The 14,398-nt window shown below is 43.7% G+C and overlaps 1 protein-coding gene across 4 annotated transcripts in view; it reads right to left on the reverse strand.

Annotated features, from left to right (window-relative positions):
* Positions 1–14,398, reverse strand: part of NYAP2 (neuronal tyrosine-phosphorylated phosphoinositide-3-kinase adaptor 2) — a 137,352-nt gene that overhangs the window by 49,615 nt on the left and 73,339 nt on the right. For all 4 annotated transcript variants that reach the window (XM_032193494.1, XM_032193492.1, XM_032193493.1 and 1 more), the window contains one exon: positions 2,804–3,901. In XM_032193494.1, coding sequence (XP_032049385.1) covers positions 2,804–3,901 — 1,098 coding nt within the window. The remainder of the gene's footprint in view (positions 1–2,803; positions 3,902–14,398) is intronic.

Consider the following 14,398-nt stretch of genomic DNA (forward strand, 5'->3'; position numbering starts at 1 on the left):
TCCCATGGTTTAGATTTATTATTTTATTTTTTTTATGGTGGATCATTTCAATGCAAAATTGCAGGACATGAAATGCTAGCCCTGTATGTGTTTTCTATGCATCCTAAAAGGACTTCCATAATATCTGAGTACAAACCTGGTTCTTCCTCAGTGCAGTAATCCCGTAGGATTAAGGCATAATGTAAATACCAGACGAATTACAATCGGATTAGGTGGGCAGTCAGTTCATTTACTCAACACAGCTGCACTCCAGAGTCTTTTCACCACTGGCATCCATTTATAAAATGAATGTTTTGTCCTTAAAGTAAAGGAACAAGGTTTCCATTTCATGACTCTTGTATTACCATTTATGACCAATGACGAGCACATTTCTGCTTCCTAAAGAGGAAGCACAATGCTTCTTGAGAGGCCAGTAAGAAAAGCTGCTCTTGGTACAGATCTGCAGGGCAAGATTTATTTTAAATTTATCACTGAGATGTCCTTTGATAGTCTGTATTCAATTTCAGTCAAGTGGAATATAGAGATCTTTTTGGAGTTAGGTATGGGACAGAAGCACACGCATTGCCTGACATTTCCCCGGACTCGCCACACTCACTGCAGGTATTTCCACAGGTTCCAAACCTAGTGCTTCTGCCAACATCAGTAAGCATAAAACCATCAAATTTGTGAGGCTCAACACTAGCTCTGGCGTAGCATGGTGTTTACAGAGGACTTCTGGTCACTGCTCAGTAAGTAGCATGTTTAATAATGTTCAGTCTTGCCTGCATTTTGCCAAACTCTCTCTACCACTTCATTACAATTATTTCTAAATGTCACAGCACATCCCTCATAATTGGTCCCAATTGCAAAAATCACCTTACCTTTTAGGCATAGTTTTGCTTCCACCCAACATACAAATCTGGTGTTATTGTATTGTTATTACTGTAATCACTTCATAAAACCCTACTGAGTCATGGAGCTATGGCTCATATAACAATATTTATGATTGCAGGCTACAAAAGTATTACAGCCAGATAAGGAGAGTTGCTGCCCTGACTCACATTCTCAGTATCCTGCTCACTCTCAGTATCCATTCTCACCTCCACCTTCTGACTTCAGTCATTATTCCTGATTTGCAGAGATGCAAGAATAAAACTGCTGGGGCTGAGGCAGAGGAGCCCATGAATGAGGAGGAAGGCTTTGTACACCAACCCAAACCATTACCACCGAGCTTCTCCATACTTACCTGTTTGCACGTACTCGCTCAGCAGCTGAGGATGGCACTGATGGGCAGCCCAGTTGAGCTGGTGGTGATCACAGACACGCAGGAACCAAGTGAGCTACTTACCAAGGAGAGGTGTTAGCAGGACACCAGTGCAGTACCTGGTATTGCAGGCACCTCACTATCAACCACTGCTCACCTGAGCTTTGGCACAACCAGCACCAGGCAGAGCAAGATGACCTGGCAACACCAGCCTAGCTTTATGTGACTGTAAAGCAGATGTGAAAGGCAGATACAACCTGCCCGTGAAAATCTGGAAGGGGAGTTCTTGTGAGCTCCCTGAGTGTGCCCCAAAGCAGCGTGAGCTAAGGAGTTCAGCCATGACCACTCTGCTGTCAGTAAGGTAACAGAGCAGCATAAACACAACTGCAAAGGCAGTGGAAAATTCACCTTTTCTGCAGCAATATACTGGCCTGGAAACAAGGATACCTTCTTTTAACAGCCACCACAGTTTGTCACATGGCACTTTACACATTACAGCTACCAAATAGGTGTAACACTTGCACAAACATAAAATTGGCTGTTCTCCAAAAAAGAGCTTTCCTTTCAGGCAGGCAGCAAGACTTCAAATTCATAAACTGATTTTATGGAAGTCAGAGGAGAAAGTGTACTAAGCACACTTTGCTCTCTGACAAAAGGTGTTATGGCTAATGTTCGTGGCAAGACATTGCCTTTGGCACCACTGAGCAGGAACGTTTCTTTGCACCAGAAACACTGGTGCTAGGTCTTGCTTTCCCTCACACCTCTGACTCCTGCTGATTTTATTAAGAGTTTCCGTATTTCACTAACTCAGAAGGTGTGCTTTGTGTAAACCTGAATGCACACGGGACAGTGGTTTTACGATACAGTATATTCAAAGTCAATATTGGCTTAAGGTTTTCCTGCACAACTTCCTCCTGTACTTGTCTCTGTGTGCGGTTAATGTGTTTTAGGTCATGTTAGTTTTGAGATTGATTCACACAGTATGGCCTCACAAGCAGTCACACTACCACAGCTGAAAGAGATACTCCGTGGCACAGCACAGAAGCCGTCAGCAGGAAAGAGGGGAATGGCTCAAGCTGGTACTTCTGGTTTACACCATACACGTTGTGATCATTGGCAAAGTTAAGGGCGATAAATCAATCTCTGCCAAAAAACAACTACAGTCTGGTTATTTCACTGCAGACCTCTTGGACAATCACTGCATCTTAGCACCCGCTGCGAAATTAAGAATGTGAGATACTGAGAGGAACCTAACTCACATGAGACCACTATGACTGTGGAAAAGTTAACGAAACTGACTCCTTTCTCAAGACTGAGCCATGAATTGTACTCCTGCCTGACAGGCTTCTGTAGTAAGGTATACATGCTTAAAAATCTTTAAAATATAACCATATGAAAAGTAATTTTAACAATAATTATTTTTATTCTAGATAAATATATATATATACAGAATTCAGACTTTTGAGGGATTTGCTTTTTGCAAATGTTTGATTTAGTAAAATACAGTGGAAGCTGTTACTCTGTGAGGAAGAGTGAGGAAAAAATATATCAAGAACTTACTTTCTGCAGGTTCCTTAGATCTTCTGCCACTGGAGGACTTCCTCAGGAGACTTCGTCCTGAGGTAAAGAGGCTGGTTAGTTCCTCTAGAGGACTGGTAGGTGTCCGAGAACGGGAACCACTCTGAGATGACGACCCATACGTACTGACCGAGACATTTACCATCTTTCCTCCTTCTTGCAATGTATTTCTGGCTGTAGAATGAGGCACTGATGGGGAGCTTCTTGAGAGACTTCCTGAATGTACAGAGTCATAAGGTGGAGGTCTTTTGAGGCTTAAAGGGGTAAGAGACCTACCCATACTGACAGGAGAGGGTGAGGCAGAGTGACTTTTAGGATAACCATGTGGAGACTGTGTTCTGTATAAGGTAGAAGGATGAGGAGGTGAGGAGGTGTGCCCAGGAGTGCTAGTTCCATGAGATACTGTCTGTTCTTTCTCCAGTTTTTGATGGCCTGGTGTATGAGGTGGCAATGAAGATGGAGAAGCTCCAGCTTGTTGTTTGATGTAAGACACATTTTCTAAAACGGGAAGCTTTGTGACCTCTAGCGGAGTTAGAGGAGACTCGTCAGAATTTGGGGAACACTGCACTGGTGCTGGTGGGAACACCAGCAGTGGAGGTCTGTGAGAAAGCAGATTTGGAAATGGTGGGGGTATATCACAAAGCAAGCCCTTGGGAGTAGATGGCACTGAAGACTTGGTGAAATCTAGGTCAGGCACTGTGGGAGTAGCACACTGAGAAGAACAAGTGTGATGGTCATATTCACATTGACATTTTGAATCTTGGCCTACGTCATCAAATATAGGGTACTTCATTTCCTCATAAACTGCTTCACTTTGGTCATCCTCATCTTTTTTGAAGTCTCTGAGTATATTCCCAACCATTTCAATGTATACAGGCTCTTCTTCCTCTGTGTCTGGGGCAGGACTGCTGACCTGTGACAAGGAGGCATCCCTAGTGAGTGGTGTCTTCATAGGGCCATGCTTTTTGATATAAGTTTCATCAAAAGATGTGCTTAGCTGAGTGTTTGGATTTCGTTTCGGTTTAGGAGGTGGAATCTTCTTTGTATATTCATCACTGTGAGGTCTTGGTTTGGCTGACACTGAAAAAAGAACAAAATACAAATTCATCAGAAATATTTAACAACCTTTATCAAATATAGGATGTGTGTTAGTGTCATAATTCTGGAATGGATTTACTGGGACCAGCTTGTTGCTGGTTGTCTCTAGTATTACATCAGTAGAACACTAGTAGAACACTAGAAGAATAACGTCCTATTAAAAAACACTCCTAATCTTTCCCAAGGAGGTTGTGACTCTCCAATATTCAGTACCTAGTGAGCACTTCCCTTCCTCTAAAACAACTGTTCTCTACCTACCTCTTTGGACAGGGAACTTTCCATTTTTAAATATTACACTTTTGAAATACCACTGTAGCATTAAAAAAAAAAAAAAAAAAAAAAAAAAAAAAAAAAAAAGTTGCCAAAGACATATATCCAAATGAATTACTTATGGCTGCAAGACAACAGTTAAGATCCTGGATTCACACTGGAATGACAATGATGCAACTCTGCAGTAACACAGTGATGAATCAAGACTTTTTTATTTGTAGTAACTTTTTGTATAAAGTACAACAATTATCAGAGCACTGATTGAGAAAGGAAACTCTAACATACAAATACTGTAAAATGTACTGTTGGGATAATCCTAATCATTTCTCTGGATTCCGTCCTATGGCTTCACAAGATTTCAGTGAAATCAAGAGGAACAAAATACCTCACAGACTCAGATCGTTCCTAAATAGGCTGTATGTAGAAATAAGATCATTTTATCTGTGAAATTACAAATCAAAATAGAGTATCAAAATTAATTTGAAATGACAGGTTAAGGGTTTCTTAAAAAAATATTCTGATGAATTAAAGACAAAAGAAACTCATTTTGTTCTTTCTCAATGAATATTTAATAAAATATCTCATTAAATGTTGGGGTTAATAAAATATCTCATTAAAGACTTGGCTGAAGTCAGTTTTGCCAGTTTTGAGTCCTATGTGTACTCAACAAACTAATTCAGAAATTAAATTTACCACGTATATTAAAACTAATTAGTATTCCAGAGGGTGAACAGTTCTTGCAATGAAAGCCTTGACACCTCTTTTGTAAGTTTCTCAGTTTCCAAAAAATCCTAAACTATAGGCCAGCTTAGAATGGCAGCTTTCTGGTCTTACCAGACAGCATTGCTCCTTGCAATTCACTGCTACGCATCTGTTGCTGCAAACTCAGCATTCAGAGAATTTTCAGATACCATTTGCTGACCCATCAGACAACAGCTAGTGAATATCTGCTGTTAAACCAACTGGGCAGTGCTCATGCAGTTAAAAATCCTCTTTTAGAAACAGCCTCAATTGTGCTCCTACAGCCAGCAGCTCTGCTAGCTGCAAGGTAGCATTTTGAGGTTTTCTAAGACACCGGCTGCGGGTGGAAGGTACCTGCACAACAACATTTTACTGATGTGCTTTGGTCAATGTCAGAGGAGGTTTCTGATACCATGTTACTGCTTTGTCACTCTTCTGCTTTGATCTGCTAAATAACTCCTCTGCACTTCTTAAAAGGCATAGCAATAGAGGCAGGTGTTAAACAAGACTCTGGCTTTGTTTAGGAACAAGGGACTTGAATGTGGGTGTGTACACATATGTGATGTAACAAGATAAGACTACTCTTCTTCAATGCATTTGTTTAAGTTGAACATATAAGTAAGAAAAGAAAAAAAATGTAGACAAAAAAAAAGGAAAAAAAAAAGCACAAAGAATGATATTACGCTTTCATGACGGTTCCAATTAATGTGTTCCACTTTGCAGCAGGCTAGGGACATGCAAAAGCTACTACAGATAAGTGCACTCGGTAGCTTGATAGTTTTTCACTATGTGGATATATCCTAATGCACTTTAAATTTGTCTTTTTAATTAACCCAAATTAATTTTCTTGAATGTCTTAGGATAGACTTTGGGGAATGAGATGTAGGCTACAGGAATCATTTGGGCTTTGCAGAAAGTATTACTCCTCATGTGTTTGACAATACTATCAGATTTTTCTTCCTCTGCTCCAGCTAAATCACCATTCCCTTTCTATTTAGTATCTTATTTGTATATTACATTCGTACAAGTTCTACTGACACAAACTTGATCTCAATCCTCTCTCCACACCTCTGTTAAAGTCATTTGCATCCCTGGCACGCACAATGTTCTTCAGATTGGCGCGATTAAAATGAAGAGGCCGTCAATGAGACTGGCACAAACTGCCCGAGCATTTCTGAACATTTTGCCCAGGACCTGAACTTTGCTTTATACCAGCTCAAGGATCACAGACTTGGATGCCTTTGGAAATTGTGTATTTTATATAGAGGGGCTCCCTGCAGGCGTCAGTTCCCTATGCACCATAATTGTTTCCTGCTCCTCTGCCCTCCGTAGACCCCTGTTCTCTATTCTGTCTTCTACATCTCTTATGCCGCTGGTGTCACACAGAGAGCACCATCATAGACATATCCCTGCTCTTCCATCTTTTATCTGGAGAGATGATGATGGACAAAGTAAACGAAAAGACACTCTTGTGCTGGAGGTGATTATGACATTATGCTAGCATTAGTTGACACTAATACCAGTGTCAACTGGCATTTTCACTTAGAAATGGATAAAAGTGGTTAAAAGCACTGTGTTTTCCAACAAATTGCTAGAAATAGCATATTTTGTCTCTTTTTGTCGTCTGTTTTCACAATTTTTATCCAAGATGATGAGGTTCTGCCATGTGGTCTAGACCTCTCCTGAAGTGTTGGGGTTCACATATACAACAGTCAGACATTATTACATTACAGACAAGGAAATGAGAAATGTCATGGAAAAATGAGTGACATTCTGCCATCTAGTCTTGTAAAGTACTTTTGCATGGGTTGAAATTAACTGCTGTACTGACACACACAGCATGCTCATCTGCCATCGCGTGATATGTAGCATTAGCCTAAAATATCTTGGTGACATTATCAACAAAAAGGTCAAATGACCTGGTCCTGCTGGATGAACCATAGGATAAAACATGACAAGGTGAAAGATTTGCTTTCCTCTTTCTATTCAAAGCATTTTTCCTCTGCCATAGTTTATTTTATTAAAACATCTATTGCCAGTATGTCATGGAGATCTTTTTCTCTCCTTAATAAAGAGGACTATTAAAACTAAAATTTAAAACTAAGTTCTTTAAATGCTTTACCTCCTATATTCTACTTAGCGTGGGAACATTGGGTCCTGAAAGACTTCCTAGAGAAAATACCATAGCAAAGAAATCTTTTATCATGATTGGGAACAAAGGAGCTGCTCAACACCTACTCAGAACTCCCTTCATTCCCACCAATGAGCTGGCAGAGCTCATTGAGAGGGCTTTAAACTAGGTAAGAAGGGGGATGGGGCTGAAACAAGGATTGTTGGAGCTGTGCCAGGGGGAACAATGGCAAGGCGGGGGGATAAGGCAATGGCCCAGCTGAAGTGCATCTACACCAATGCACGCAGCATGGGTAACAAACAGGAGGAGCTGGAAGCCATCGTGCAGCAGGCAGGCTATGACTTGGTTGCCATCACGGAGACGTGGTGGGACCACTCTCATGACTGGAGTGCTGCAATGCCTGGCTATAAGCTCTTCAGAAGGGACAGGCAGCACAGAAGGGGTGGTGGTGTGGCTCTCTATATTAGAGAATCTTTTGATGTTGTAGAACTCAAGGCCGGGACTGACAAGGTCGAGTCCCTTTGGGTTAGGATTGGCGGGAAGGCCAACAAGGCTAGTGTCCTGGTTGGGGTCTGCTATAGACCGCCGAACCAGGATGAGGAGACGGATGAAGAGTTCTACAGGCAGCTGACAGAAGTTGTAAAATCTTCAGCGCTTGTTCTCGTGGGGGACTTCAACTTCCCTGACATATCCTGGAAACACAACACAGCCCTGAGAAAGCAGTCTAGGAGGTTTCTGGAGAGCGTGGAAGATAGCGTTGTGACACAGCTGGTTAGTGAGCCTACCAGGGGTGGCTCCCCGATAGACCTTCTCTTCACAAACAGAGAAGGGCTGGTGGAGGATGTGATTGTCGGGAGCTGTCTTGGGCAGAGTGACCACAAAATGGTGGAGTTCACTATTCTTGGCAAGACCAGGAAGGGGACCAGTAAAACTGCTGTATTGGACTTTCGGAGGGCTGACTTTGAGCTGTTCAGGACACTGGTTGGTAGAGTCCCTTGGGAGGCGGTTCTGAAGGGCAGAGGGGTCCAGGAAGGCCGGGCGCTCTTCAAGAGGGAAATCTTAATGGTGCAGGAACGGTCTGTCCCCATGTGCCCAAAGACGAGCCAGCAGGGAAGAAGACCAGCCTGGCTGAATAGAGAATTGTGGCTTGAGCTTAGGAGAAAAAAGAGGGTTTATAATCTTTGGAAAAGAGGGCAGGCCACTAGGGAGGACTATAAGGATGTTGCGAGGCTGTGCAGGGACAAAATCAGAAAGGCCAAAGCTCATCTGGAGCTCAATCTGGCTACTGCCGTTAAAGATAACAAAAAATGTTTTTATAAATACATCAACACAAAAAGGAGGACTAAGGAAAATCTCCATCCTTTACTGAATGCAGGGGAAAACTTAGTTACAAGAGATGAGGAAAAGGTGGAGGTACTTAATGCCTTCTTCACCTCAGTCTTTAGCGGCAATACCGGTTGTTCTCTGGATACCCAGTACCCTGAGCTGGTGGAAAGGGATGGGGAGCAGGATGTGGCCCTCACTATCCACGAAGAACTGGTTGGTGACCTGCTACGGCACTTGGATGTGCACAAGTCGATGGGGCCGGATGGGATCCACCCAAGGGTACTGAGAGAACTGGCAGAGGAGCTGGCCAAGCCACTGTCCATCATTTATCAACAGTCCTGGCTATCGGGGGAGGTCCCAGTTGACTGGCGGCTAGCAAACGTGACGCCCATCTACAAGAAGGGCCGGAGGGCAGACCCGGGGAACTACAGGCCTGTCAGTTTGACCTCAGTGCCAGGGAAGCTCATGGAGCAGATCCTCCTGAGAGTCATCACGCAGCACTTGCAGGGCAAGCAGGCGATCAGGCCCAGTCAGCATGGGTTTATGAAAGGCAGATCCTGCTTGACGAACCTGATCTCCTTCTATGACAGAGTGACGCGCTGGGTGGATGAGGGAAAGGCTGTGGATGTGGTCTACCTTGACTTCAGCAAGGCTTTTGACACCGTCTCCCACAGCATTCTCCTCAAGAAACTGGCTGCTCTTGGCTTGGACTGGCACACGCTTCGTTGGGTTAGAAACTGGCTGGATAGCCGGGCCCAAAGAGTCGTGGTGAATGGAGTCAAGTCCAGTTGGAGGCCAGTCACTAGTGGCGTCCCCCAGGGCTCGGTGCTGGGGCCGGTCCTCTTTAATATCTTCATCGATGATCTGGACGAGGGCATCGAGTGCACCCTCAGTAAGTTTGCAGATGACACCAAGTTAGGTGCGTGTGTCGATCTGCTTGAGGGTAGGAAAGCTCTGCAGGAGGATCTGGATAGGCTGGACCAATGGGCTGAGGTCAACTGCATGAAGTTCAACAAGGCCAAGTGCCGGGTCCTGCACCTGGGGTGCAATAACCCCAAGCAGAGCTACAGGCTGGGAGATGAGTGGTTGGAGAGCTGCCAGGCAGAGAAGGACCTGGGAGTGATGGTGGATAGTCGGCTGAATATGAACCAGCAGTGTGCTCAGGTGGCCAAGAAGGCCAACGGCATCCTGGCTTGCATAAGAAACAGTGTGACCAGCAGGGCTAGGGAGGTGATTGTCCCCCTGTACTCGGCTCTGGTGAGGCCGCACCTCGAGTACTGTGTTCAGTTTTGGGCCCCTCGCTACAAGAAGGACATCGAGGTGCTTGAGCGGGTGCAGAGAAGGGCGACGAAGCTGGTGAGGGGCCTGGAGAACAAGTCCTACGAGGAGCGGCTGAGGGAGCTGGGCTTGTTCAGCCTGGAGAAGAGGAGGCTCAGGGGCGACCTTATCGCTCTCTACAGGTACCTCAAGGGAGGCTGTAGCAAGGTGGGGGTTGGTCTGTTCTCCCACGTGCCTGGTGACAGGACGAGGGGGAATGGGCTTAAGTTGAGCCAGGGGAGTTTTAGGTTGGATGTTAGGAAGAACTTCTTTACTGAAAGGGTTGTGAGGCACTGGAACAGGCTGCCCAGGGAAGTGGTGGAGTCACCATCCCTGGAAGTCTTCAAAAGACGTTTAGATGTAGAGCTTAGGGATATGGTTTAGTGGGGACTGCTAGCGTTAGGTCAGAGGTTGGACTCGATGATCTTGAGGTCTCTTCCAACCTAGAAATTCTGTGATTCTGTGATTCATCTGCAATGGGGCATTCAGGAGATAAACTGAGTTAGCTTCAAGAAGGCTACAATGCAAGACACTCACTATGTTTAATGAACTAAGCTTCTACTCCAAAATACAGCTCCATGGCAAGGGCTGCTCAATGGCACATGTGGTTATGGAATACCTGCTCACAAACTCCTGCCCTGTCCCTGAATGACAGAGGAATGGGAATCCCGTAACTGAACAGAGCGGTGCAAAGCTAGCGAAAGGAGCAGGGAGCATTTGCACAGATCCTCTGTTACCAACATTTGGCAGGGATAAATGTACATGAATGCAGAAGGCCTGGCAAGAGCCCATAGCCAATGAGAGGAGATTATTTGGCAATCTCCTGAGAAGAGCAGGCAAGATTGCTTTAAGTACTTGACATTTATCAGGCAGAAAAAGCATTCAGTGCCTGCTGGGAACATAAACTCCTTTGAAAAGCAAACTATGCTGACATATTGGTGATACACACACTGCAGTGGTGTCTGCTCTAAACATGGAGTAATGAAGCGCTTTTCAGTATGGATTTCCATGTCCCCAGTTCATCTATCCCTAGAAACCTGCCCTGAGGCTCAGCCACCAGCACCTCAGAGCACACGGGGCCCAATCCAACGCTAAAAGGAAGAAATGAAAGTTCCTGTGGACTTTGGTGGGCTTTGATCCGGGCTGTGCTTCCTCAAGGCGCTGCTCTGACAGCCACCACTGCCACTGAAATCCAAGGAAACGGCTGAGACTGCAACTCCTCCGCTCCAGGGACTGTCCATCTGTCTTCTGCAGCGTGCTGTGTGCATTGCTATGATCTGGGGGATGCTGAGCCATGGAAAAACATTACAACTGGTCTGTAACCGGAGTTTTCCTTTCTGGAGGATAGCAAGAATCTGTCAGCTTTTTCAATCAGAAATAAACTTGTTCTTTGTTAATTCTCTACAGGTGAGAAGTCCCAATTAATCATGACATTGAGTTTCAAAACAATGTTCACTTTTTTTAAAAAAATAAAATACTATAATCCCACAGAGAAAGGGTATGAAGATAACTCAAGGCAGTGACAAATTTGTAACAAATAGTTGTCTAAATAGAAAAAAAAGTAAAGCATTTTGCTTCCTTCCCCAAAAGCTCAGAAAGCAGGGCATTACGATACAGTCACCTCACTCCCCACAGTCCTGTCTTTTTTGCCCTCCCTCTTTGATTTTGATGGAAATGCACAGTTTGATAGCACCTTTTTGGAAATGTGCTGTTTGATGTTTGACTCACTGTATAAATTCCACTTTAGAAGTGTACACATTCCAAGACAGACAAGCCTGGTTAAAGTTTCTGACCCTTGTAATACCATTTTTAACTACCAAGCTGTGAACTGTTGAGACTGGCTTGACGCAGCTCTTGCATTCAGACCGCTACCGCTCTGCACCCCCATGCCTAGGGCAGGACAGCACTGCAGAGGGAGAGCTTCTTCATACAAAACAAACATTGTTACTCCAAACGTCAAATCTGGTCCAAATCCAAGCAATTTTCCAAAAGGTAAAAAGGTATGCCTGGAAATTTTTTCTTGATTTCTTGATCTACTTGTAAACAGAGAATGAAGCTGGACAGTTGTTAAAAGAGCATGCCTGGAGCCAGCACAACCTGTAGAAAGCAAGAAACGGCTCCCAGCTGTGGGCTCCCCAGGTCCTCAGTGGTCCCCACACACTGCCGTCGCTGGGATGGGGAAGCAGAGGGCACGGAGCAGGCGTGCTCAGCTGCAGGCTGGCAGAGCCACATATTTTCATATGTTCAGTTTCTCCCAAATTGGGCATTTTTCCAGATCTCTCCTCCCAAAACAAAAGATTGTGGATTTTCCTTTTCATCTCCAAACAGGGCGTTTCCCTTCCCTCCCTTTTTCCCCTCCACAAATCCGACATCTCCTCCATAAACCAGCCTGAGGGATCCCCTCAGAGAGATTCTCTGGTTTTCAGTCAGCTCTATTTTTCTCCCCACCAGTGTAAGTCATAGAGTAAGATGAAGGCAGGGACAATTTCTCCCCCTGCCAGGTGCCAGCTCCATAAACTAGCCATGCAAAACTGCCTGACAAAGCCCCTGTGGGCACCTTTATCACAGAGCACAAAACAGATATGCTGCCAGGGCTGCGAGGAAGCAGTGCAGACCCGGGGTGTGAGGAGGACAGCTCGGCAGCTCTGCCACTACCCTGGCTGCAGGAGCTTGGGTGCCGTGCTGAGGGCCCTATTTTTTGGCAATCTGAATTGCCAAAACTACCACAGCTGAAAAACTGGAGGCACCACAAGCCTTGCAAATAAAACTGAACTTCACCAAGCTTACACCTCCTGGGCTGCCACTGCCTGTATTTAATAGCTTTCTGCTACCTAGCAATTATCCACCTCTAATAAACTGCAAAGAAAACCAAACATACAGGCAGGAATAACTGCAGTCCTGATCTGGAAGCAAGCAGCACAGTGCTTAAAATAGCCTTATGGAAGCCCTACTGAATAAGCAGAATATGACATTTTTGAAATGAGATATTTGTAGCGCAAAGGTTACGCATAGCTTTCAGACATGCCCAGATGATCTGTCTTTCACAGTTAATTTTGGAAATACAGAATGCTGCTTGTCATCCTATCCTCTTGAAGTATTTTTCTTTTTCTTTTTAAGGAGAGAGAGAAATATGAAAATGTTAGCATGTTTTTTTTTAATTATTATTATTATTATTTGCACACTCTATAAGGAATAAGCGAAAACATCTAAAAAATAAAATGGATTTTATCATTTTCTGTAGTCCTTTAGGTGTTTACCAGCTCCTGTAGTTCAGAGACTGGGATGATTTATTGCATTGTTCACTCTAACAAACGGAATAAAAATATGTGTAACAGGAGAATTCCTTCTTTTCAATTTCTGCAAGAGGCCATAGCATTCAATCTATTTCTAAATGAAGGAATGATCTGAGGCCTAGCAAATTTTGAAATTCTTAAAAATGTTACTTTAAACGCACATGGAATTAATCAGGCTGATTTTTGAGGGGTACCTCGATCAAAAAGAGCCTCCAGGAGTGAAATGAAATGGAATTTCTTTAATTAAACACTGAACTTGCTGGGTACCCAACCAAAGACACACAGATTATGATTTACAACACGCAATTTAACAGAGAAGATCCAGCTCAAACATAACACAGCACCTCTGTGCGTGTGTCAGTTCAAGCCTATAAGTAATCCCGCTGGCTTTAATGAAATGAACTGCTTGTTCAAAGCTGCACCTGATTTTAAGTGCATTTGTGCACTGGTGCTTATATTGGGTCTGATTTCATTATCTCTGTAGATGAATTTTGAATATTCTTAGGGAGATTGAATTTGAAAAGGCACAAAAGTCTTCTGAACTGTGCAAAAAATGGGCACTCAGGAGAACTGAGTTTAATTTCTATCTCTGTCATCAGGCCACAGGGCCTCGGGTGTCAGTTCAGCCCTTAAAGCCAGTTTTTCACATCTGTCTTTTGTAAGTTTAACTTCTAAAGTATTTTAGGAAATGGGCTTCTTTGTTGTTTATATCAATCCTTGCACAGTGGCTCCCATCCTTGGGAAGCCATGGTAGAAATAAAACCAAATGTAAATACGTCTATTGGAGACCTGGTATTTTGAGCAAGCATCTTTTCTTCTCCAAAGAATTTTCAATGGCAAATGTTCTTACACCATGAACAGCCAGAAAATGTACACACATGGAGACATCTTAGCAAATGACTACAGAAACGTCATCTCTGGGCTGCAGTAACGTCAGAGAGCATCTCTCAATCACAAAGCAAAACTGGCTTTCAAAACAGCACCGTTCTCATGGACACCAGTCCTTTCCCTGCAGGTTACCTATTGCTAGTGGGAAGAAAGCAAAGAGGGAAAGAACACGGAAGGAATAAAAGAACCATCTGATTCATTCAAACACCTCCGCAAGCAATAAGTGGTTTCAGCACAATGATTTCATGCAGAACATATTTCTTCCACCTCCTGGATCTATTACCTCTTACTGGAAATTATTTGGGCGTTTAAAGAAGACAAAACTGTACTCAGAGTGAAAGGACTAAAAGTCAGTGTCATAAAATAATACTGACATTAAAATAGCAATACATACTAATGCTAAAATAATCCTCAGATGTCTCAAGGCTATGATTAAGGAGACTTCTTCAAAAGTACTCAGGTCCCTTTATTTTGGCTACAGCTTCTTCCAGCTTTTAAAATGATGGATATCTG

Source organism: Aythya fuligula, chromosome 9, assembly GCF_009819795.1.
Source record: "Aythya fuligula isolate bAytFul2 chromosome 9, bAytFul2.pri, whole genome shotgun sequence".
In the NCBI taxonomy this organism is placed as follows: domain Eukaryota; kingdom Metazoa; phylum Chordata; class Aves; order Anseriformes; family Anatidae; genus Aythya; species Aythya fuligula.